The 27,150-nt window shown below is 37.8% G+C and overlaps 1 protein-coding gene across 47 annotated transcripts in view; it reads left to right on the top strand.

Moving 5' to 3' along the window:
• Positions 1 to 27,150, top strand: part of LOC122820557 (receptor-type tyrosine-protein phosphatase delta-like) — a 437,628-nt gene that overhangs the window by 363,031 nt on the left and 47,447 nt on the right. For 20 of the 47 annotated variants that reach the window (XM_044098059.1, XM_044098058.1, XM_044098067.1 and 17 more), the window contains 9 exons: positions 8,883 to 9,071; positions 11,250 to 11,258; positions 13,040 to 13,057; positions 16,441 to 16,551; positions 19,156 to 19,167; positions 22,037 to 22,306; positions 23,348 to 23,929; positions 24,921 to 25,066; positions 26,973 to 27,117. In XM_044098059.1, the coding sequence (XP_043953994.1) occupies positions 8,883 to 9,071; positions 11,250 to 11,258; positions 13,040 to 13,057; positions 16,441 to 16,551; positions 19,156 to 19,167; positions 22,037 to 22,306; positions 23,348 to 23,929; positions 24,921 to 25,066; positions 26,973 to 27,117 (1,482 nt within the window). The remainder of the gene's footprint in view (positions 1 to 8,882; positions 9,072 to 11,249; positions 11,259 to 13,039; positions 13,058 to 16,440; positions 16,552 to 19,155; positions 19,168 to 22,036; positions 22,307 to 23,347; positions 23,930 to 24,920; positions 25,067 to 26,972; positions 27,118 to 27,150) is intronic. The other 27 variants (XM_044098077.1, XM_044098079.1, XM_044098104.1 and 24 more) reach the window with 7 other exon arrangements.

Raw genomic sequence — 27,150 nt, forward strand, 5'->3', positions numbered from 1 at the left:
TAGAGTTCCAAATATGATTGAGTTTTAACCCTAAACCTTCAGGTATCTTCTGAGAAGCTTAAGAAATTGAGGTTTTTAATATTTCAACATCACACCGCTAGAATAAAATAAATACATGTTTAAGCATTCGATTCTCTCCTGCTGGGTTTTAGTTGTGAATATGGATTTTATTTTTAATAACATTTTTAGACCATTTAAGAAAACACTGAGTTTCGACATACTAATGCACTTGCAAAGACTGAAAAAAGTCTGTTCCAATCAATGTTGTGCTCCGAGCAATATATGATTAGTTTCATGAGCACTTTCTTATTCACTTTCTAACTTCTTTTGGACTTTTGTGTGTGGAGAGATCTTTAATCACTGTCCCTCGGTTTCAAATTATATGTTTTGGTTTGTTGGGAAAATGGGTTTGGTTCAGGCTGCTGAGAAAAATAAGCACTGCTGTCATAATTTAAAGATAATATTTAGCGGATTTTCGCTTTTTTATTTTGTTTTTCCTGGCAGATAGCCTATAACGAGATTGTGAGAATCGAATTGATTTGAACCTGGGTGAAAATAATCTTTAGCGCTACGCTGTCTGGGCCTCAGTCATTTCTGACATCTTAGCACCAGATTTTTCTCTCTTTCTCTCTCTCTTTTTTTCCCAGCATCTTTGGCTGGACCCTAGAAGAACAATACGTCTCGACACACATTTTTCTCCTTCGTGCCACAGCAAGTGACCTGTGACAGCCTCTTTGAGCAGATTGTATCCACTCAAATAGATCCAACAAATATATCTTATTACGGCCCACGGGGATTTTCCCTGAAGAATATCCTCAACCATGGGGTGAAAAGTCTTGTTCCGCTTGGTGGGGAAAAAAGGTCGGATCAAATCCAATTCTTGTGCAGCAACCACAGAACTAAAGCCAGAATGTGACCAGAAAGGTTTCTTTTTTTATCTTTTCTTCTTTCCCCCCCAACTGAAACCAACCATTCGGTTCAACAAAGGCTTGTTTTCTTCTCAGACTCCCTTTACTGGGTTATTTTTGGAGCCTAATGTGTTTTCGGTCTCATAAAAGAGGAATTGTTATATTGCTTTGTGCTGCAGAATATTGTTAAGACATCTCCACAGGCAACTGTGTAAATATCAATATATTTGTTGCAGATAAATTGTCCAGTCTGCTCTACTTAAAGGTGTACACTAAAGTACATTAAGAGGACATCAATATCTGGCAGCACCAATCCACTTCAAGTTGAATAAAAAAACAGTGAGAAATGCAGATGAATCTGATGGCCCAGCAGCGGATCTGAGTGTTGAGTTGGACACGGATATTTGATATTTGATGTCGCTCTGTATTGTTTGAAAGCTGTCAACATAAAGCACCAAATAGATTTCTTGAATTACATTTCATATGTAATTCCTAGTCCAGACTTTGACTTGGCTATTATATTTTGGTCATCATTCTGCTAGAAAAGGCATGTTCAAAGTGTACTCCACCTGCATCGATACAAGTCGATGCAGGTAGAGACTTTTTTATTTGTAATTAGGGAAAAAAAAAAATCTTATTGTGCAAAACGTTAAGTACAAGAAAAATTATTCATCTTTTAGTTACCACCCTGTTTTTATTCTCTTAAGAGTAAATTAACATCTATTGTGGAACTTTTTTTCTCAAAAGCAGACTTTGGAGCACCCGAATCTGTTTCTAATTAATTTGTCTAACTTTGATAATAATTCCCTGGGTGGCAAGGGTTTTAAAGAAACTGTGACCTAAATCCCGATGTTGTTGCTGAGAATAGACATTATTTGGTTTTGTTGTGTTTCTTTTTTTAAAGGAATATGCAAACCAGATGCCTTTCTGTTAATAAGGGAAATGTGGAAACCCTATTTTCGATCAAACACATCACATTTACTATAGAAAGTCTGACTTTTTTTAATTACCCTATCACATGTTTGGTATATTTTGCCACATTAAGTTGAATCTTTAAAATATAGAATTTTGTCCTATGAGTACTTTTGATTTGACAAATTTGTCCCATGGTACAAAACCTTTGGGCACCACTGTTTTGCAGTCTCTAAAATGTTTTCTTTCAGGGTTGCTCTTTATCAATTGTCATTCTTCGTCCTATTACATCTGACCAATTCATTTATCTATGTGAATGAAAACCATCCCCACAGCATAATGCTGCCACCACCATGTTCCAGAGTGGGCATGGCGTGTTTGAGATAGTGTATTCTATAGAAACTAAATGTTGGGTTTTCATCTTTACGTTTCATTTTACAGTATGATGAAAACCACGTCTTTACAAGGGTGGCTAATAACTGTGAAGGTTGTCGTATAGGAATTGTTTGTCTTTTTATCAGATTTAAGAGATTAACCCTTCATAATATTATAGCAAACCTTGAACTGAAATAAACTAAGCAAACATATAAAATACATTTCAAGCTCAATTAATCTGATTAACGGCATAAAAATCTGTTTTTTCCCTACTTGATAGAAAAAAAACCCGCCTGTATACCGTTCACTGTCGATGTATAGTCAGATAGTGATTTCTGGTGACAACTGCATTATAATTGCAAATTGTATAGAATTTATTGCAGCACTCAAGCAACACTTCGATAACTGCAGTGGCCCCCGTTGTCATACAAGGAAAATGTGATTTCACTTGCGCTCATATTTCTGTGAGCGTGATCAATAGATATAATCTGCTAATGGGGTGAGTTTCTGTCCAATGGCCTTACGTATTCTGGAGAAAAATCTGCTCACAGAGGTACTTTCTGAGCCAATGTCCTTTTTATACTCGTCCAAACGCTTGGCACTACACACTCAAATGGCCTGATAGCCTGGCAGTGGCTAATGTGTGCAAATTGTCATTGGGGGTCTTTTTATATCAAGCACCAGTGCTCAGCACTTCTTTAGAAGGTGACTTCAGCATTTCTTTCCCTTCCATCTCATTTAGTGTGTAGGTCCATTGTTGAATATACAGTATGGGTCTGTAAAGCAGAAATTGCCCTTGTCTTAGTGAATGTCCTTGAGATAGCAGCTTTCAGCGAGGTAGAATAGGATAAGCGATGGAAATAAGTTTGAACATTTTTTCCTTTTTTTGTATTAATCTCACCTTTCAGGTATGACTTTCATATATTGCATATGGTGTCTTTGTGCTCAAGTTATATTGCATTTGGTCTATTAACTGTAGTTGTACTCGTGTAGAGGACTTTTGGTGCCCTTTAAATAGGTTTTATGCAACAATAAAATAGCCTACACACCATTAAGCACACATTTCTAGCACAAATAATGCTTCAAAGGGATTTTCACAACAATTAAGAATTTTTGAATGAGATTGGAAATTAAATGAGATTCATCCCAATTTTACACCCTCTATCCAGCCATTCATCCGCCATCTTCTACTTATCCAAAAATGTGCCACTGAAGCAGCAGATGGAAAACCCAAGCATGCCTCTCCTTAGCAACATTGAACCTGGGTGTCCTTCTAATGGGCAGTGACCAGAAGAAGAACTTTAAAATTACAAGAAATTTAATTTGTGGTAAATAAGGGAACACAGACTGCATGTATTTAACTTTTACAGACCAATCATGTTGTCAGGTATGCAACCTATTGGCAAGTCATCTCAACACAAACCTAAAACATTTATTTATTTGTTCTTTTTTTTCTTCTTCTTTTTCACTTGCACAAAGCAGCTCAGAGCTTATGTTGTGGTATTATTAAACCTGGTCCTTTGTGAAGAATATATTTAGGTTGAAAATGGTCCTACAATTGTTACTAAAAATGCAAACATGGCACATGGGAAAAACCTCCAGCTACTTGGCTCCTGCTTGATTAATTATCTCAATCTTTACTTTTAATGCTTTGTCAATAGCCCAACTTTTCCACACGAAAAAACAAAACACACAGCAACTGTGATTAAACTTCTGATTTAATTTAAATCTCCGGCTTTCTAAGGACAATACTGCCGCAGCTTTGTTGAGGAGACTTGTTAATAACGGCAAGAGCTACCAGATGTTTTCAATTTCCCTTCCCTTTATTTATTGTCACAGTGGTAATTCGCTTCACAGCGAAATAAATTCGGGTGGTAGCAGCTTGAGAACATCAGAACACTTGTTTATTTTATCTAAATCACACGATCTGCAAGAGAAAAAAAAGTTTTCAGATACCAAACTGCTGATGTTAACACTTTGTGGCCTTTTTTCATGAGCATGAGCTTGCAAAGCAGCAGTAAAATGTACTTCTGGGCTAAGTGGCAATGCATTCAAAAGGCCAGAAAGTGTTGAAACAGCCCATTAATTTTAAATGCAACGCCTGGAGTCATATTAGCTTCCTGCTAGGAATCTGCAGACCAGTTTCATGTAGGATGAGTTGGGTTTGATAACACATTGTGTTTACAAGTCTGATATAAATCCAGAATCTTTGCTAAAGAAATAATTGCCAAAACATCTTTAAACCACTCTCTGTTTTCCAGTTACTTTTATTCAGAAGCAAAACATGCTGCAGTGTTAGACATTTTTAAAGAACAGCTAAATTAAGATCTCCCAAGCACTTTGTTTCTGAATGCATTGCAATCTTTACAGCAGCTGCATTTAGTTTCGCATGGATTGTCACATCCAATTACTGTATTCAACAAGCATCCATGCTTGTAGCCCTGCTTTTGGCTATTGTGTTTGATCAGGTATACTTTGGACTTGCTGTAGAAATCCACTAATTGTGTCTTTGACCTTGGATAGGCTGCAGGGACAGCAACTGCCTCCAATTAATCCCTTTTTCCCTCTTCAGTATCTTACATTTGAGCAGGCATTATAGTTTCTAAAATGATATGGCATTTTACAATTCGTTTTAGTCATTGAAAAGAGTACTTTGAATAAAATTACTTTTTGATGGTTACTCTCTTACTGTGACTTAAGTTATTCCTGAGACTAAACTTGTTCCATAAGTTAACAACACTGATATCTTTTTCCAGCCTTTGAGTATTTCAAAAACAAACTCCTAGTGATCAGATCTTCTTTAAACTCTAAGGTACTGTTGTATTGTGTTTCTGACAGCATTGCCCTCTCATATCTTGGCTGCTACAACCATTTCTCTTGATACTCCACTTTTCTCCTACAGTCCAAAATCATGTATGTTAGAATCATTGGAGATGCTAAATTAGCCATAGTTGCAAGGATGTTTGAATATTGTCTGTTTTTCGAGTGTCTCTGTTATAGTGATAATCATAAAAACCTTTATTTAGCCAAGAAAGTCCCATTGAGATACAACTGTTCTTCCATGACGTTGTGGTCAAAATGATGGCAAAAACAGACTTTAACACAGTTATATAACAATAAACATGATCAGAAAAAGTCAACTGTAGGAGGTGGTATATAAGTAAAAGACAGATGTTAGATCTGTGATGGACCAACCAAGACCAACTCCAGCAAACTGTAACCCTAAACCAGTCAGAGCGCTTTTACTCCCGGACTGACTTGACCTTTTTTTTATTTTATAGATGTTTTGTTTTGTTTTGTTTTCATGTCATTTTATTGCTTGAGCCACTAGTGGCTTTTATTGAGTAGTATTCTGACAAGAAAGAGAGTGAAGCGAGAATGGGGGCATGCATGGCGCAAATGGCCCAGGTCCAATCGTCAAAACCAGGACTTCAGCCACAGTTTATGGAGCGTCTGCTCTACCTGCTTCACCTGCAGCGCTCCAACATTTTTTTTCCCCCCATTGAAAACATTTCTTTCTCCATGTAGACTATAGAGTTTCCCATAAAAACGCTAAAATTTGAATACCCGTCCGGGAGTTGCAGTAATGCTCACACTGGAGGGACATAAAAACACAAAGGAAGAACATTCTGAGCATGACTAAGGATTTTACCGAAGCACATCTCGTCTTTTCTGTTTACCGTTTTCCCCACGTTATTCTGATTTAGAGTACAAAATAAGTTTGTCTTCTTTGTCTTTAGTCTTCTTGAATTATTATTTTCATATTTTTAACTAATTCAATTGGCCATTGACAAAGTTGTGAGATCTTGTTTCACAGTTTTTAAAGCAATTTCTTGGTTTAGGTCTGGAGGTAAAAGATGCCTTGAACAAAGCATGATAGAGATAGTTTTACTATTGCTGTTTTTGTGTTTTAAGTTGGCCTCTGCATTCCTATAAATATTCAGTTTGGGTTCAGTCTTGCTATTTTAAACTAGAGAAGGTTAAATACAGTCCACATTTCTTCAAAACTGAAAAATTACTTTTACGATTTAGCATGAAATCGGAAACTGTTAGTTGACGTGATTTGGTTGTATTTTTCAAATGTTCCAATTCCAATTTTGTTTGAGGAAAAAAAGATTACGTCAGTCCCACCAAAATCTTCTTGGTGAGAGAAGATTTACTTTTGTTAAAAAAATAAATAAATAAATAACAAAATAAAATATGGTACTCACCCTGGTTGGTAAGTCTCATCACCCATATTCTCTGGTTTTTCTATGTGAGTGAAAGAAGCAAGTGTATCAGAGAACTGTATTAGCTAAATATCTGTCTTTGGATGAACAGAAGTAAAAACAAGCTGATTTTTTTTATGACACTAAGCAGTACTTTCGGAGATGACCGAATTATAAGTTCTGTGAATTATAAGACGCTTCTAACGTCTCTACTTCAGGATGTGCGCAGCGGCTTTTGATGTGTTGACTCCAGCCTCAGGCTGAATGGATTTTGCTTATCAACGCTCTCAGTGGTGTTGTTCTCCTTGTTTCCGGTTTACTTCTTCACACCACACATTTTCCTTCCACTCAACGTTCTATAAATGTGTTTGACTGCATCACTCTAAATGGTTTCTGTAATGACTTGGTATGAGTTTCTTGACCTTGTGTAGCTTACCACCCTTGTAAAGGCTTGAAATGTTCCACTCTGGGTAATTAATCTGTATAATATGAGTTTTACTTTCTGAAATGTCTGAAATACTATTTCAGTTTCAGTTCAGGCAAGGACGCACAGAGTGGCATCGGGAAAGTTTTGCAGTTCTGTATGAAGTCACTTGTTTGTAACGCGGTCTTATTTCTGAGAAGATTTATCCACAGAAGTGGTTTTCCATGCCAGACAACCAAAGGCAGTGTTGGATGACGGCCATGTTTGTAATTTTGCTGCATGCAGTACATGGCATCTCAAAGCGGGTTTCAAACTGATGACACTTCATGAAAATTTAATGAAGGACCGATTTTCAAAAACAAACTGGGTCGTTTACGAAAGCAAGGGAAGATATTAATTAGCCGCGTCACAGCGGGAAAAGGAAGACTTAAAGGTGTGCATAAGCCTCATTGGCAGTCAGAATAAGCAGGTCTTGTTTGGGAGTTTAACACTTGGCTATCACTGCAGAGGCGTTTTGCAAATTGGGATATTATGACGCATAGAATATTAAAACGTGCTGCATTTCAGAGATCGTTGCTTGCTACAACCCAAACATACTTCGTCAAATGAATGGCAAGCGTCAAATAAAGCTGCTGCAGGCTTCGTTTCTGCTTTGTTTTGTTAAATAAATAAATAAAAACATGTTTGGAGCAAATGGGCCCTGTGAGTTTATCATCTTTCACATCTCAACCCGCAGCGAGACGTTCCCCTGGCCCTGGTCAGGCTGAAAATTGAGACACGGACAGGAACAAGACAGCTTAGACAACAGAGCGCAGCCACCTGCCATCATCAAAGAACATCAAAGCTCCACCTCACCTGAATGGATTTGTAGTCGGGGTGTCAGGGTCCCTTCTTCTTCGGCATGCCACCACTACAAAAAGAGTTTGACATTTCAGAAACACCTGCATTTTGCCCACACTTAGCTGATAGGTTTAATAACACCCTGGTTGCTTGAGTCGAATGACATCCAGGAAGATTTTTTTGCTGCGTGTAACTAACTTATGTGTTAAAATTTTAAATGACCATAGACGCGCCGTCCCACAAAGATTTAATTTACAAGCCTGTATATCTGCAGATCAGCCTGCATAAAAAGCTTTTTACTAGCAGCTGTTGCCCATCATAAGCTCGAGGGTAGTCTGAAGTCATCCCTTCCAACTACAGTATTATCAGTCCATCGAGACACCAGAAGCAATGCAAAATTTATCAGTTACTTTATTTAGGCCTGTGTATGTCTGTAAAAAGCTTGTTTAAACAGTATTCCCAGATACAGCTTGCATAAATAAATACCAGCAGCCTATGCTGCACAATAATTCACATGCAAATCTGAACTGATGGACTGTGTGATTTGGCTGTCTGTTCAGCATGCTAAGTTTTATACTAGAAGTTTCTTTTATGCATTAATATATTGGGGTCAGTCATTGGTATCAAGGTAGACCAAGTGCTTTAAAATGTACGATTACACCATTCCTGGAGCCTGAGGTCCATTTTAATAAGAATTTTCTCCGGATGTTCAGAGCATAGAGTAATCATCCACAGCTGTTGCTGGTCACTGCTGGTCAGCTGGCTGAAAGAAGCATGTGCGCCTCTCTTGACCCTGGCTTTGATGCGTCGTCTCCCTGCTGTGTGCTCTGTCTCCTATGAAGCAGAGGGTATTTTAATGTTTCAGTGGGGAACTAATTAAAAATTCAAGAACAGGTCCAGAGCCTTATAACTGATTTTAGAGCATCTCGCTGTCAGATCGGTGCCTCTACGTGCTGCATAACCCTTTTTAAAACACGGCTAATTAAATCGTTTTATTCATCTGTCACAATTTTATAAGGAGAATGACAGGATTTTACACAGAGAATTAGCAGTGTAAGAAAACCCTTTGTTCTATGTATTTAAATTGACTAGTTTTCTACAGTCTCTACGGTCTGGTCTAATTTCTACTCCCCCGCCACCAGGCCATGGGTACATTAAGACCACCATCTCGCTGTCTCTGACATCTTGCCAAAATGTCTCCAACTTATTTTGCAGAGGACCAGCTCCCGCCTGGCTTCCCCACCATAGACATGGGCCCACAGTTAAAGGTGGTGGAGCGAACGCGCACCGCCACCATGCTCTGTGCCGCCAGCGGCAACCCCGACCCAGACATCACCTGGTTCAAAGACTTCCTCCCTGTCAACACCACCAACAACAACGGACGCATTAAGCAGCTCAGATCAGGTAGGTTTCCTCTGCTGAAAACTCAATTACCAAACAGGGAGACTCCTTTCTTTCTTTTCTTTTTTTTTTCACTTTCTATCTGATCTGCTCCCACATTATATCCTCTGCTCTTTCATCCCCTCTTCTTCCTGCCCATGATTTAACTTCTCATTTGGCTTTTCGTTTTATAGGTAATGGCATTGTTTCGACTATTTCCTGTCTTCTACTTGCTGTACATCCCTGTTGTCTGTCTTATGTGCGTCTCCCTTTGTCTTCCAGTGTTGTCATGAGCTGTTGGGATTGTTTCCTTTCTGTGTTTGCTGGCTTTCGCCCTAACCTCTGCCCACATTGCTCACTGCTGTGACTTTTTAACAAACAATTGTTCTTATTTATCTATTTATTTATTTATTTATTTTTGCTCTTTCATCTTGGTTTTACTCTCCACTGCATTGGTGCAGTATTTCCTAGAACCATCATGCCCATTACTTACACCTTTCAGTCAACATTTGGCCACATTCAGAGCCCACAAATTAATGCACATGCTTTTAGAACAGGAAAACACACAGAGAAGCATTTTAATTTTCCTAACATTTGTCCTGCAATAGATGTTTGCTTTAAGAGCATTTCAGATTCAATGAGAAGAAGTTTATTTCTTGAAACTAATCAGCCACAGTAGTGCGTAAAACTTCATAAAGCTTTCCCTTTATCCCTTCATTCTGACTCTATACAGTGCCATGCAAAAGAAAAAAAAATCAAAAATGTTTTTTCACCTTAAAACCACAAACCTGTCAATTTTGTTTGCATTTTCTTTGATAGACCAACATGAAGTGACAAACTTGAGCACACTACTCCCACAAAACATAGCCTAGCATGGAAATATATTTTATTCAGCAGAGATAAATAAACTTGCCATACAGGAAGAACGGAAGATAAATGTACGTATAGTGGACGCCCCACTTATTCGCGTTTTGTATTTGCGGATTCTTTTTGTGGAACGTGACTCCACATGTTTGGAAAATCCCCCTATTCACAGATTTTTTTTACGGAGCATATCTAAACTACTCAAAAAAATACAGCTTGGGATTGGCTGGGATTTGCAAAGCAGCCAATCCAGGAGCACACTTTATTTTCTGTGGTGCTGATAGTATGTGCACCTAAAAGTAAAGATAAGGAAAACTGTAGATGTAAACTTCTTCAATGGAGCTATATCTGTTTCCCCTGTGGGTATTATTGAATATAAAGGTATATTTGATTATAATTGGTATTTATAAAAGTGTATGTCGGGGTTTCAAGTATTTAGGCTAGAAACTGTGGTTTCTAACATTTAACTGTCAATAATGGAGAATGGACAAGGCAAAAGACTTGACCTTTAACCCATTTAATAAGATAATCACTCTAAACATACTGCCAGAGCTACAATAAAGTGGTTTAGAGTAAATGATATTCATTTCTTTGAATGCCCTAAGCAAAGTCCTGACCAAACCCTGTTGAAAATCTGTGGCAAGATTTGAAAGTTGTCCTGCAAAATGCCCACCAGTCACTCTATCTGGATAAGCTATTGTTCATAAAAGAAACAGCAAAACCTTTAGAAACATACTCCATAATATTTGTAGACGTAAAGAAGCACATCTTTTTGGATTTTATTAGTGAAAATTAAAAACAGTATTTAATTATTTCATTCTTCTTCATCATTATGCACTACTTTCTCTTGGTCTATCACTTTAAATGCCAGTTCAAAGAGTTGCAGTTACTGGTTGTAACAAGACTAAATGTGAGAAAGCTGAAGTGGAGTGAATACCTTTGCAAGGCACTGTAGTCCCTGCTTTAATGTGTAAATGCCAGTTGTGTTTTCATTTAATATATCAATAGAAAAATTATTCTAACTTTTAACCAATTCTGTCCAGCTGATAACCCAATAACATCTTAAATTGGACGTCTTGTGTGTTTGACCACCTGTCCTCACAGATTTCACAGCTTTCCTTTTGTTAACTCATCGTGTTAACCTGACTTGTTTTTTTTTTATTGTTTTTTTTGTTTCAGTAGAACTGTGTCAGATTAACCTTAACTTCTAACGTGCGACTTTTATTCACGTGCAGTTTGCTAAAGCATTAACCAAACCTTGTTAACTAAACGTACTTAAGGAGTATAATCATAATTCTTATGCTGTCTTTCTTCTCTCTATATTTTTAAATTCTACAGAATCCTTTGGTAAGTGCTTAGCTCCAAAGCACACATCACCCCCACTAATTTCCATGTTCCAACAACTATTAAAATGCATGGCATGCATTTTACTAACAGATAGCTTAGAGTGTCAGGGTTAGAAAACACACACAAACACACACGCACACCCCCCTTACCCTCACAATGTGTAACTGTTTTACTTCTATTAATACCACTGCCAGCTGTAATACCACCTTATCTTGAGATTTTAACCATCAAGCTTCAGGCTACTGTGTTGTGAGAGAGTATTTGCCCCTTACAAATCTCTTCTGTTCTAGATTTTCTTTTTTTTCTTCTTTTGGTTGCTTTTAAATGTTTCAGATCTTCACACAATGTGTAATATCAGACAAATATCAGCTTTATCTGGGGTGCGAAAAACAGCCACTTGGGCCCCTCCGAGAGAACCTCTGATCTTTAAATAAATGCCCTTAAAATTAATTTCAGCTGCTTGTATCCACGAGATTCATGACTGTAGATGAGGGTAGGAACCAGGCATGGCGGCTTCAAGACTGATCTCCTGCTTTTTCCCCCATGTCTTTGGCTCTGTCTTGGTCTGTGAAGAAACGGCCTTGACTCCATGTATGATATAACTCTCTATACAACTATTGTGCTGATGAATTCAGTTTAGAGACTGTATATCAATGCGTGGCTGCATTTAATAACTTAAATATTAGTTAGTTATGGCAATTATATGCTTAATACCAACAAGAAATGTTGGTTGAGAAACCTCATCCCCAACCTGGAGAAGGCACTCTATTATTTTACAGCTCAAGCCTGAGATCCCAACCACAACCACACGATCACAGGCTGTAGAATCTGTAAATAACCTAAATAGAACATGTCTGGTAACTTTAGGTAGTAGAAGTTGCTGAGTAGATTTTATCAGTCTTTAATCGAACCACAGTGAGACAGTTATCCACCTGAAAAAAAAATTGATTTTGTTTAGATTTTGTCTAAGAAGAGTGTACTTTTATCCCTCTATAGTCTACAGTGATGTAAATGCATCATTCCCAGCATTTTTGCTACCAGTGGTGGTGCAAACACTTATCAGGTTTAGATTTCCATTGATGTTTCATACAGGGTCAGATTCCCTGAGAAATTAAATGATTACCTGAAAACTACTTGCTGTATTTACTCAGGCAGTAATTGTCAGATATTAAAATTTGTTTGAGATCTGAAACATCTTAATGTGACAAAATTAAGTAAAAAAACCGAAGAAATCTGAAAGAGGGTAATTATTTTTTCATAGTACTGTAAGTATTGTCGCATACTGACCTGAATAATAATCAATCCTCACATGTTTGTTCCTCACTCACTTATCCACTACTTTAATGTTTTAACACCAGCACCTTAAGTAGGAAAAAGTCCCCAAAGCCTTTAGGGAGGCGCCCAGCTTTGCCTCTAGCTCAAACCCAAAGGTCCGCCCGCTTTCAGCCTCATGCACAAAGTCCTGAAAAGTCTTTACCCCTTCAGTAGATGGTCTTCAGAAGCCACTTTGAAAAATAAAAATGGCACCACCTAACCCCACGTGTTTCACAAGATCTTCTGACTTTATGATTTTTCTATGATGAATCCTGTCTTTTCTCTGCCAATAGAGTACAGAAAGAAAAGTTCTCTCTTCTTCTCTCTCCTCTCTCTTTCCTGTAGTACCTTTATTTACGTACCCTGTTGAATCTAATTTGATTCTTCTTCCAAAGCCCCCAACCTCTATCTACTCGTACTAATGCTTCTTCTTTCCAATCTTATTTGCATTCATATTATCCACCCAGGTGGTACGCCAATAAGAGGTAAGAGTGCTGAACTGACGTTCAAAGAATGAAAATAATACAAATTCATTCTTGCTGTCAAGCCATCCGTACGCACCCATTTTTGTCCTGTTTACAAAGACCAAATGCCATTTCATTCATTTGGACCCATCCTCCTTATTTGTCCTGGTTTTGGTTGACTAAAATTGTATTTCATCATCGTGTCTATGCCTTATTTACTCCTTTGTGTTCTTGTTTCTTTCTCGTTCTTTTAGCTCAGTTGTGATATGCTTGCCCTGGCTCTAATAAGCATATACAATGACAATTCTGTTTTTGTTTTTTTTCCAAAACTATATTTTAATGCTCATTTTTGTTTTTTTTGTTTTTGTTTTCTTTTTCCTTTTTGGCCATAGCCAATCATGTGTCCCTCTTTTTTGTCCAACTAAAACAACCAAGCATTTTTCCCCCCTTAGCTGTTTCTTGTTCAGCACAAAAAAACCCGACATGCGCAGATGCTGTGGAAGACCTAACACCACCTCTCCCAAAGACTTCTTTCTATCTTTGCAAACTATTTTTTTTTCCCATTTCTTCTGTTTGCTTTCCTCTCCTGTACCTCTACAAAAAAGCCCAAACAACCACTTTTTTGATAAAGTTTCTACGGTGCTTTTTTTCCCACCTTCCTCTTTCACCTATTTTTCTTACTTTTCTTGTTTTTTGTTTTTTTTAATCTTTTTTGACTTTTTTATTTTTTTTCTTCAGGGATTGGGGGAAAGGCAAACTGTAGAGTGTGGCGAGGACCTGATTGGCTCATTTTTGCCGCGTGAGATGGAGCGGGAGAGTTGTTGATGCATAAAGCCATTTTTCTTTTGAGTCATGTGACACCACACTGCTGATCCCATTGGTGGATTTTTATGGGTGTCTTTTTGTGGCTAAAGCAGTGGATGGTTATACTTTCTTGTTGGCTCTGGCCGCATTTTGAATTTTGTCTTCTAATACAATTGCATTTTATTTTTCAGCTAAGGGTTGTCAGAAGGTTGTAAGTTGTGTCGACATACACTTCTTGCTAAGATTTGCATGTCAAACCTTTTGTTAGAGGGTTGTATGTTGGTTCTGCCTGAATTAATGATTCAATAAACATTTTTTTCCAGCTAATCTGAGCAGCACAAAATTTTTGCACATGCTGCTGATTTTTTTTTTTTTTTTTTTTGTACTTTTTTCAAAGATACTTCACCCAGGTGAAGTCCAAATTATCCCATAGGCTGAATATTACAACTGATCTGTGATTGAATATGCTAAAAAAAAAAAAAAAAAAAATCATACCTAAATTTTCTTTTTGTTTTGTTTTTTAAATTGTCCTCCCTTGTTGCGCTGCTTTCTTATACTGTAAACCTCTTTTGTTCGATCCATGTTTCCCTGAAGCAGTATCACTCATCCCCATACTGACCAGTGCAGTGACATGTTGTATATTGATGGGTTGCCCCTCCTATTCAAAGTAAAAATTGGCCATTTGTATTTTTGTTGTCTTTGGCGCTAGGCATGGGTCGGTATGAGGCTCTCATGGTGTCATAACCTTGAGTTAAATACCAAGGTTTCTTCTATTTAGATAGAAACACAAAGCAAAAAATGCAGAAGTGATTCTTATTACTGCAGTAATAATAATTTTATATTCAGATTTAAGAAAATTTACACAATTAATATATTAAGCAGCACTTAACATAAGCAGAATAAGCCAATATTAGCCAACAAATTAGTCAGTTTTAGCGTACCAAATGTAGTTTTAAAACAGTTTTTTTTTTCTTTAAATGTTTTGCATACAGTCAAAATCAGATACATTCACTGGATAACAACACACAACCATCTTTCTCTTTGTGTGGCATTAAATCATACAATTTTTCAGTGTCTAAGGCCAGTTAGATGTGCCAAAATTATTTCAATTTGCTAAACACCAGAAATGTAAGTCAGACTTTTGCAGCTTGTTCTTTTCTCTCGTTGTTCCCAGTTGTACAGAATTCATGACATTGATCCTCCATCTTTACTTGGCCCTGTCACTAGTGTCCTCTGGGGCTAGGTCTACCGTTTTCACACATTGGCCGGCTTCTCTGCTCTTACCAGTGATTGAAGTTTACATGCACCAAGATTCCTTTTTATACAATTTGGGAAAGTCCAGATAGGAATTTCATGTCACATGTCACACATGAGGAAGTATTTTAAGGCAACACCACTGCTTCCTTGTGTGGAAATCCACTTTTCTGGGTTCATCTTTGAATGAAATTTGCAGAATAGAGAAGGTGCAACAATCTTCCGTTCACATGAATAGGAGCACTACAAGAATGTCCAGGCATCACAACATTCAGGAAGAATTCGGGTTCTGTGTCCCAGAGATAATTTTATTTTTGGTAGTGAAGGTGGGCTATAAAGAAACAAGAAAAAAACCTCTTCCTACTGGGCCTGAAAGGCCATTCAGAGAGAAAGAAGCTACTACTAGAAAAGCAATAAAAAAAAGCCAAATTATGATTTGCAAAAGTATTCAAGCAAAAAGTTAATTTCTGAAGACATTACATTAGGTCTAAATAAATTTAAATTTATGTTTTTGGCTATTAAAATGTTGGAATAAGAAGAAGCTGGGCAAACATGAGAACATCATTTCAACAGAAGTATGCTGGCAGCAGCATCATGTTGTGGTGTGAATTTACACCAAGAGGGACTAATGATCCTCACAAAACATAAGATATTATAAGAAAATAACATGTTGTCAAAATATTGAAGCAACATCGCATGATATCAGTCAGGAAATGAAAGCTTGGGTACAAATGGGCATTCCAAAGAATATTTGACCCAAAGCATACCACCAAATGAGGCACAAAGTTGCATAAGGCTAAGACAGGAATGGTTTGGATGAAAGAGGATTGTTTGCATTGAATGTATGTAAGCTGTTTTTACACTGTAAAAAAAGAACCTTGACACCAGAAACCAACCCATGCCTAATTGGCACTGAGATGAGCGTGTTTTTGTTTTTTTTTAACGCAATTTACCATTATTTTACTCAGAAAACGATCAAAATTAGAAATTGTAGCTTTTAAATATGCTAGGGTACACCTTGTTTTTATGAGTTACTTTCTTTTCCTTTTTTTATTAAATTTTTTTACTCTTTTGTTGGTTGATACTTTAGCTCTGATAATAGAAATAAACAATTTTAGCTGTATTACGTTGTTTTGCATGATTGTAATTTGCAGCTGTCCACATGCATAGAAGTCCCCATTTTACTTGATTCATGTAATAACGACTAGCAGATAAAGTCTAAAACTTAATGTCTCTGAAGCAAGTTAACCTCCAACATGAAAGGAGAATGCAGAAGATAAATAATTTTGTTTATGAACCAAGTTGACCACATGCCGTTTGTTACCCTCGTTTGTTATTCCAACTAGGAGCCCTGCAGATAGAGCACAGTGAGGAACCGGACCAGGGAAAGTACGAATGTGTGGCAACGAACAACGACGGGACTCGCTATTCTGCCCCGGCTAATCTTTACGTCAGAGGTAGGAACCAGCCTCCTTGTTTGTTTTCGCCAAACATTAGTATCACACTGCCTTTAAAACCTGATAAGGAGCGATTAAATCGCCACATTGTCTGCAAGGGTCCGTGTGCTATGAGGTCACTGTAAGTATGCTCTATTACAGTTTATTTTCTGTTCCTTGCACTTGCCTTACCTGCACTGATTTGAACCTACGGCATCTGCTCTGTTATGTGTTTCCGGTCCGTTTCCGTTGATTATCCTGAGCCTAACACCAGTGACGAGACTGCTTGCAGCATTTATCTACTAATTGCTTTTAAAAAGCTGACTGCTGGAGTTGGTGGAGGGAGTGAACGGACCTCCTTCATCAGCTCCAGCTGTGAAAAGATCCTTTTCTTTCCTCCTTCCTACTGATAAACACTAAGGCACCTGTAATCCCATTACTGAGGATGCAACTTAAAAGAATCAAGAAGGTGCAATTAATTTTACTCTACGGGTATTTTTAAATACAGTACTGTTCATGCAGCAGCCTGAACAGAGCTGTAAGGTTTTTTTTTTCCTTAACTTATAATTTACTCTGGTTAAACAGGAGCTGGTAATCCTTCATTTTACCTCATTTTAGTTGAACACAGTTAATTTAAAATATTATCAAATATATTTTAAAATGGCTAGCAGAAGAATGTATTTTTTTGTCCTTCAAGGAGCTTTCGGGTGATGGTTCTCTTCACCTTTTAACCCAGTTCAAAGTCGTGTTTGCTTTCTCACTTCAGACGCTATAGCCATTTATGATTTTTGAACCTGCTTTTATTGGGCCTTCTATCACCTCACTGATAGTGAAGACATAGAAGGCCTCACTTCTGAGCTTGAGATGTCTCAGGGGACAATAATGTTACATTTATCCCCTTCGTGTAAGAAAAGACTGTTGGTCTTTTCGTACACACCATGAAATGTTTTAGTATCGACCATGTATCAATTCTTACTGACCTTAGGGATGTTTTGAGATCTGTAAAATAAACCTTACTTCTGAGCCAAAATCATCTTTTTTATATCACTTGCAGCAACAAAATGTATAGTAGTTGGTGTATGGTTTTTTTAGATCTTAATCTGTGATAGTTGCAGCAAAATGTCACTCTGTACATACAAAATGTACTAACTCAGCTCCTTTTAGGCTAAGACATCTGTTTCTCTCCATCTCCTATCTTGAGCAAAACGGATGGTGCAGTGACACAAATTTGTAAAACAGAAACCATTTGTGTCAGTTTAGAGTTGAACACCGTTATAATGAACCCTTAATACTTTGTCTTCATGATAACTTTAGAACAAATAAAAATAATTGAGAAAGGTAGCATTATCCACTATAAATGTTGTCTAGTACCCTGAGGAGACACTCTAGAATGCAATTAAATAACCCTCTATTTGTCCATCTGTGTTTGAAACTTGCTTTGTTGCAGCAGCCAAGAGAAATACCAGTCCAAAAAAAAAAAGAAAAACATAAAAAGTCATCAAAAATAAAACAACAAGAAAAAAAATTATTGGAACGAAAGAGTAGGCATTGTAAATATTAAATGTTAATGCGAAAATACACAAATTCAGAATAAGCACTTTAAAAACATTTTTGGAAAACTGAAACGTATACAGAGATAAATCTGTGTGATAAATATGTTCCCTCCATTTTTTTTTTTTTTTGTTTTTTTGTTTTTTTTTTTGTTTTTGTTTTTTTTGCCCAAACTTGATGGAAAGGATGAGGAACAAAACTGAACAGATTTTCCAAATTTGACAATAAAAACTAAAATGGCTAAAAATGTGAAACTTTTACTCCTCAGGTTTAATACTGTTACCTACTGAAACCTAAGGCTGTTCTTTGAACCCAGTGGCATTACTGGACTATTTTGTTTTTCCTGGTAAAATGACGACATCGAGGGTATCGCTTGCCACACGTGTCCTATTATAGGTTTAGTGTGCTCTCCACTTGTCCCTCCTAACAAGTTGTACTACTATCGTACCATCAGAAATCCAAACTCTTCCCACTGTTGGTGAAAAACAAGCCGACAGTTCTTCAACCTTCTGTTTGTTGTGAACCTGTCGGAGAGCGAATGCTGATGGTCTGTGATGACCATTAACCAACTGGCATGCAGCCATGGAAATCTTCTGACAGTGAGAAAGCAAATGAAAAAGGAGACATAGTTTTAGGGTCTCAAACTTCAGTCCTCACAGGCTGGTATGCTGAGACACTTTGACAAGCCTTTGCTTCAACACACTAGAATGCAAAAATATTGTTGTTGATACTCCAGAGACAAAATGACAAAATAAGACAATTGAGCGACACGATTCAAGTGTATTGGACATCAGTCCTCAAGAACTGGAGTTTGAGACCACTATCTTTTGGTACAGTACACTTTATAAGTGAGTAAATGGTACTTCAATCATTTTAGCTCCGACAAGGTGTCGCTGTTGGTGTTGGGGAAATTCACAGGGTTTCCTTCCCTTTAGAAGACTTAAGGTCCTCCGAAATGTTTTCCGCATCATTTGAGCACCTGAAACATGGCCTTCTTACTCTCTGTGTTTCCCTTGTTTTTTCTCCTCCCCTTATTTCATTTTGTTCTGCATCCAAAATCCCTACATCCTTCAGAGCTACGAGAAGGTTGGTGTGCTTTTTACTTCTTCAACAAGTTACTTTTTATGGCAAACAATTTTATTTATTTTCATCACCTAGAAGGAAATCACATCTTCCAGACATTGAAGCAAACATTCTTCCTTTGGTTTTGCTTTTGCCTCAGCATATTGTTTTTCTTTGTCACACATTCAGTGTTCTTGTTCCTGTAGAGACTGTCCCTTGCTCTTTGTCAGAATGCATGACCGTCCAACAGGTGGCACATGTTGGCATCCTGGAGGCGGAACAGTGGGAGGTTGATTTTTGCATCTGCTTGACTGTCTGTTTGCATGCTCATTTGCTAGCGTCTGACCCTCCCAGCCCTTTACCGTGACAGTGTTCCTGCTTGGGTTCACTCCTAGCTTACAGAAAATCTGGCTTGAGGAAGAACAGGACTTACTCTGCATGCAGGCATTCAAACATCTTTACAAGTGTTTCCCATAGATAGACATATGTTCAAGAATTTACACTAAAGTCGAGTGTCAAGCTGTAAAAAACAATTCCACCCGCAGCGATTATGTACTGAGGATGTTACTGCTGGAGAAGTCATGAAAGAATGACACATTCAGACTCTTATCCACAAGTCTCGACAAATGTAATGATATTCAAATGAGCAGGATAATATTATGTCTGTGGGGAGCGCAATCCAATTGGATATTAATTAAATATTGAGCGAGAGAAACGTTGTATTTAATAATGCAGCCAGTTCCCTTCGATTTCCTCTCCGGAGAGCCACCTCACTCTCTTCAAAGCGGGCTTTGGGAATTGGCAGCAGGAAGCACATGACGACACGATAGCTGAGTAAAGCTAACACATCCTCAGGTTAGAGACACAGAAACTAGAGGATATTATGGATTATGTGAAAATATTTATTTGTTTTCTTTATTTTAAATAAACATTTGTGGTCCCCCTTGAATGCCATGAGCAGTAACACTGAGCTCACCAGTACATATGAATCCATCCTTGAAGCTTGTCTGTTTTGTTTGCTTCTGTGTTTCATTATCCACTTTATCTGGTAATCCTAACCGAGTGAGGATGCTCAGAAGCAGCACAACTAGTTTATTTTCAAAAGAAATGTTTTTTTATGCCTGTTTGGACTGCTAAGACAACATTTTGACCATGTTTGAAGCAGTTTTCCTCTTTCATTTTGTCTCCAACAACCCCATATTTCTGTTTGCATGATGGGATTTCTTTCACCTCCCAAAGTCCTTGAAGTCAACTTTGTGTCCATGATGTTGTACAGTTTTGCCCAGCTAAAAGTTGTTAATCTTTCTTCTTTAGTGTATTATTTATTACATGCATCCACTGTTGTAGTCAGATGTTTTTGTTTTTTTTTCTATGACACGCGTTTTTTCCTGAAACTCTGCCATTGTAGTCCTTTATGGACCATCACAATTAGTAGGGTTATCCTTTGCAAACCCTTAGACGTTTGCAAAGGCTACGTCACCTGCAGTATGTAACACTCTTGGCATCTACATTTAGTAGAAATCTAGATTATAGTTTGTCCTGGAGGCTAAAACCAATGGCCTGTCTGAAAAGGGGCCAAGACCACAGAAGACTTCCAAGCTTTTAAAACAGCTTTTACCTCATAAATCTCATAGCGGTTTGGATAAATGCTATTTCATAAAGCTTAAAGCCATAATTACATTGGATTGGGTGATTAGAGAAAAGAAGTGCAGTGTAAATTTGAACAAAATAGCCTTCACATAAATTGCTTTAATACTTTTGCTCTTTATGTGGCTTTACTTCTGTATCCGACTATTACTCTGACTAGAAACACTTTTTATGCTCCATGTTGTACAGGAAAGTCATTGGTGATGTGCCACCTCCAATTTCCATTTCCTCTGTAAAAAAATGAAAAATAAATAACTAAATCCTTGGATTCCCCATGAATGACCATCCATTGCAATCATAAGTTTGGTTTTACAGTTCATGAAGTACAGTATACATGCTATGATGTTTTTCATGTAGATGTTTTAAGACAGTAGAAGTGTGCTTAGGTCTCTTCCCCTCTTAGACTTGGCCTTAAGTTTTCCCTCCCTGGCCAACTAATTTGGGTTTAAATTGAGTCAAGTTGGCACTTCTAATATTTGCTAACACATTATTGCAAATAACCTTTTAATTTTTTTTAAACTACATCTTTAATTCAACAGTTGGGACACATTATGCTCACTCATTCTTATGCACACATTTTCAAGGTTCATTAAGACCTTCCTGCTAAAGTGTGAGCCATAAAACTGTTTCTGATATCTTTTAGGCCTACTTTCAAACATTTTTTTTGCTCCTATGAGCTCCTATGATGAGAGCAAAAAAAAAAAAAAAAAAAAAACAACAGCTACATAGCAGAATTAGCTAGTTTGGGTTTTTTTTACTTATTTTTTATCTTTTGTGAGCTGGTTGAGATCTAAAGGGGAAATGCATAACATCTGACAGTCTTGTGTTTTGTTTGCACTGAACCTTAAAATAATCCACACAAAAAATGTTGGCTTCTGGCTATACTATGTGTTGTTTTGATATTTGTAATGTATACGCCTGTGATATGTAAGAATCAATTTGTGTCTAAAAGTTATTTCTTTGCATACAATTGCCTGGCAACAGTATTTATGTACAAATCCGATGTTTGTGCATAGTCCTCATATTGGTGTTCACCCATTCACCATTACCTTTACAGCTTGGATAAAATTTGCTTAAAATGTGTCTTTACGGATGATATAAACAGTTTTCATTTGAGTTCTGCAGATAAAAGCACAATCTCCGAACAATCAAACCCTTTGGAAACTACTACGAAGGATTCAATTTGTTTTATATCCATTAATATTTTTCTTGGTTGGTTGTTCTAAACCTGGTAATTCCTTTTCAGTACGGCGAGTCCCACCCCGATTCTCCATCCCACCGACAGACAATGAGATCATGCCTGGTGGCAGCGTGAATATCACGTGTGTAGCTGTGGGCTCGCCCATGCCGTACGTCAAGTGGATGCTGGGCGCTGAGGATCTCACCCCGGAGGACGACATGCCCATTGGACGCAACGTCTTGGAGCTCACAGATGTGCGACAGTCGGCCAACTACACTTGTGTTGCCATGTCAACACTTGGGGTGATAGAAGCTATGGCCCAGATAACAGTAAAAGGTAACCATGCTGATAAAGATGGGTAGGATTTTACTAACGTTATTTCAAAAATAAATAACATGCTGTAATTGTTCAAACTCCTGTATTACATTGTCCAAAGTGATGATGTTCTAAATATGATGCGTTTTAAACACCGTGATAAGATTGAGAGGTTGGAGTAAAATAAATCATGCAAAAGTAGTTAAATATATACGTGTCAATCACAATGTTCTTCGGACTTTCTGAGTTACCATTTCTGGAATTATGCTAATGAAAGAGATGATATAAGTTAATCACTTTTCAGAATGTTGATCATCTTCACTTCATACTAAGATTGAACAGTTTTGTCTTGTAACTTGGATGTTGTTTGTTATTCAGAAAACATTCAAGTAGAGACTATTGTCAGAAACGCACCCACCTCTCTCTGTCAAAACAAGCCAATTTCAAAGCTTTTCTTAAAACTCTGGCACCAGACTTGGAACATATGATACAAGCTTAAGATTATAGCAAAGTGCTTATCTGTCAGACAGAGAACTACAAAGTAACGAGCTCCCTATTTCTAAAAGGAGGGCTACAAAGTAGTGTTTGCTGTTTGGTGCAGAAATAGTAATCATTTGTTCCTTGTAATGTACCAGAATGACAACCCAGATAGCGCTACCACATTCACATGCACACAAAGGATAGACTCCAGTCTGCAAACACGCTCACAGCTTTTTTTTTCTTCTGAGACAAAACATGAAGATTTTAGTCACAATATACCAACGTGGCAGAGGCTTCCCCCAGTAGTCTGCTTCACATGGCATATAAACACGATCTATTGCTCTTATATCCTTTGCTGTGCGCCACGGTGTGGAGAATTAAAGCAATAAATTTACCTGTTTAATTATTAAAGTGATAAAGAGAAATCTAAAGATTAACAACATAAACAACAGCTCGGTAAAATGCTGAAAGCAGACAATGCAAGAATCTGTGGCTTCAGAAATAAATCACAGAGATAAGGTTTCTGACATTTCCCATATATTTGTATTTTTATTAATATTTATGAAATAATTGTCACTGCAGCACTACCCAAGGCTCCTGGCACTCCGGTGGTGACTGAGCGCACAGCCACCAGCATCACGCTGACTTGGGACTCTGGCAACCCCGAGCCAGTGTCCTACTACATCATCCAACACAAATCCAAGTACTCTGATGACCTATACAAGGAGATAGATGGTGTTGCCACCACCCGGTACAGCGTGGGCGGCCTTAGCCCCTACTCCGACTACGAGTTCAGGGTGGTGGCTGTGAACAACATTGGACGAGGGCCGCCCAGCGAGAGCATCGAAGCCAAAACAGCAGAGCAGGCGCCGAGCACCGCGCCGAGACAGGTTCGAGGTCACATGATGAGCGCGACCACGGCGGTCATCCAATGGGACGAGCCGGAGGAGCCCAACGGGCAAATCATGGGCTACAGGGTGTACTACACCATGGATTACAGCCAGCAGGTTAACCTCTGGGAGAAGCAGATAGTCCGGGGGTCGAACTTCGTCACCATCCAGGGCCTCATCCCAAATAAGACCTACTACATCAAAGTGTTGGCCTTCACCTCTGTGGGCGATGGACCCCTTTCTCCTGAGCTGCAAATCATCGCCAAGACTGGAGGTGGGTTTGGTGTCAGTGATGAATCAGTTTGTACCTGCTTTGACAATTGATGACGTATGGGAGCATGTTGTATGGAAAGGTGGATCGATAACTCCATTACACAGTATTTACCAGCAAGATGGAGATTAGAGTTATTCTGGTTTGATCTATGATCATTGACTGAGTCAACTTAAGTAATAGCATGTAAATTAACATCAAATTATTTTTCTTAAATAATTTAGAAAAGGAGGGTTTTATGAAAATACCAAAATAAAAAGACTGATGTGCAAGATATTGTTATACAGGCTCTTACAGCATTGGAGCAGCAAGCAGAAGCAGAGCTGACTGGTACTGGTACAGAACCAGAGATTCACAAAGATGACAGAAACCACTCTCCAACTCAAAACTGTTTGGATATGCTTGTGGATAATATAAAAACATTATGTAAACATATTTAAAAAACAAGCCAGCCTTTCTTAACCAAACTAGCTGTTCCTGAGTGCGATGATCCCCAGCAAGTGGCCTCACAAACGGCTTTCATAGCTACATAACACATTTCCCACAATTCACATGATACAGAGCTGTGACTGCATCCTTTGGTGAGTGAGTGGCTTTCCAGGAGTGGGTTGAATTCAACTCCCCTAACCACCTCAGTCCCTTCACAAAACACAGAGATGGCATAAGGGGGTCTTAATCCCACCTAGGAGTGTTTATGGAAAGGAGTTAGAGAGTTTTTATTCAATGTGCTCTAAATTAGTTCATAATAATACAGTAATGAAAAACATAGCGTTAAAATACTATTAGAAACCCTGTATATGCCATATATTGTATTCAGTAATAAAACAATAATAATATTGTGTATATTGTATATTTGAGGATGGCATAGTGGTATCTATGAGACTGACATCCCTCCGGGCTGCAGCCATTCCACTGTTGTGTCCATAAGTGTGACTGAAATCCCAATGAATTGTGTGTAATGTGGCTCATAATGAACTCATTTCTTTGTTCCCAGTTCCCTCCCAGCCGACTGACTTTAAAGGAGAAGCCAAATCAGAAACAAGCATTTTGCTTTCATGGAACGCTCCGGCCCAGACGGGACTGGAAAACCAAGTGACGGGATATGAGCTCACGTACAGAAAGAAGGACGACAAAGATGAGGTAATTACTTACAATGCTAACAGTTTGCATTTCAGGTCTACTTGCACATAAGAAATATTCTGAATCTATCCAGATTTTGCATAACAATAACAAGGCAGCAGTTGTTTTAATAGTGTTTTTAAGAGTTGCTTGTTACCCTCCTTAATTACTTACAGTACTACTGTTAGTTTAACACTGCTGTGAGTAATTAACAGGGCATAATTGGCAACTTTTTCTCTTCTTTCTCCTCAAGCATTTTTATTTTTATGAGTTTGACATTTGGAGATTGTGGCTTGCAGTAGTTATTTAATTTTCCTTTGAATTATCATTACAGTGTTAAGCAATAAAAAGAGGAATGAGGGAAAATGTATTTTTCTAGTTCAACGCTCCCGGATATAAACAAAGTACATATGTATCCATGTAAAAGCTCAGTCCTGGTCTTATCTGACTGTACTACGCGGTTCCAATCAAACTTTACACTTATACATTAGTAATGGTACGGCAGCAAAATCTGTTTCCTGGCACCCCAACCATTTGGTATAAAGTCAGTATCTGATGGTTGAGACTTGATGACCCCAAGATCTCACTGCTTCCTGCTGTTTTCTAATGTCAAGCTTTGGGGATTTTTATAAACTTCTTAAACTGATTTGCTTGTCACTTTATAGCAGCTGCTCTTAATAAAGATTTTAGTAAATTTAGGCAAGTAGCTATTTTCTTTTAGCCATTACATCTAATTTTCAGATCAACACAAAACTGTTTTACTTGTACACCATGTCCTCTTGTCTTGCCTGAAAGAAAAAAAATTCTCTGTTGCATCATATTTACTCTCTAGCAAAAATGGAAAATCATAATTCACTAGAAAAGTTCCTCAATGCTCTTATTAACTTAAAATACCAAAGTGTAGGAAAGAAAATGCTTCATCTCTGTTCAATTTAAATTGTTTGTGAAGGTAATAATTTTGCCAACAATTAAAAACATCTTTCTTTAACATTGGATTCTTTCCACCGCAAAATAAATGTGCTCAGATTTAAGATCAGATTATACTTCTGCAATAAAATATCAATTAATTTAAAAGTTTTTTTTAAATTTACTAGGTGTACAGTGTAAAAGAAGAATTCCTTGGTGCTGTTGAAAAAGTTTTATGTGTAAGTTGAGTTGTAGAAGATGAATTCTTCCATGTGTCTGCAGGTGTTGGACAGAGTATGATGGAGTTCTTAGGTGTTTATAAAATCTCAATGGTCTTCTCTAGCACTGTTTTCATATATCCACCAGAATGCTAAACCACTGAAACTTCTTCATTTTCAAAGCTATTCTTGGGATTCTACCTGCATACATGCTAAGCTGCATCAATTAAAAACACTGAGGGGTTTCACATCAGACCTCTCATTGTCCTGATGTTGTTCAGAGTAGAAGCTTTTTATACTTCAGGTGTGTGCTTTTATCTTTGAAATTGCATTAAAAGCTGTCTCTGTTTGGAGCGCACCAATTGCAGTTTTTGGCCTTTAGAAGCCTGACCTGCTGATTCCAGTTCTGACCGATATCAATTTTGTTCTTAGTTGTCAGGTGTTATAAGGTCACAATGCACCTTCAATGTTCCAGTCTTATTTTATTGAAAATCATTGAATACCGTGAAATAATACAAACTTGTCTAGGCTGCATGAAATTTTAGAGCATTTCTGTCCAAACTACTAAATTAACTAATCAAAGAAAAAAATTGGTTGTTTTAGTCTTTCATTTTTCACATGAAAGAAAAACTTGGACAACAGGTTAAGCTGTAGACCTGTTTTGAGCCTTGACCAGCACATTGATTGGTGCGCCGCTGGTTTCCATGCTGGTCTCTTTGCCAGAATCTACTTGTAAAAGGGGTTCCGTGTGTTAATGAGTTAAAGACGAAATGAAATGACAGAAAACCAAACTGTCTTCACAGAAACGAATCAGCTTCGAACCGACAACCACATACCTGCTGAAGGACTTGAAGCCCTTCACCACGTACACTTTCCGTCTGGCCGCCCGTAGTAAACATGGAATTGGCGCTTACACCAGTGACATCTCTGCAGAAACTCCACAGACACGTAGGTGTTCTTCTTTATCTGACCAGGTTTAAA

Source organism: Gambusia affinis, linkage group LG18 (assembly GCF_019740435.1).
Source record: "Gambusia affinis linkage group LG18, SWU_Gaff_1.0, whole genome shotgun sequence".
NCBI lineage: Eukaryota > Metazoa > Chordata > Actinopteri > Cyprinodontiformes > Poeciliidae > Gambusia > Gambusia affinis.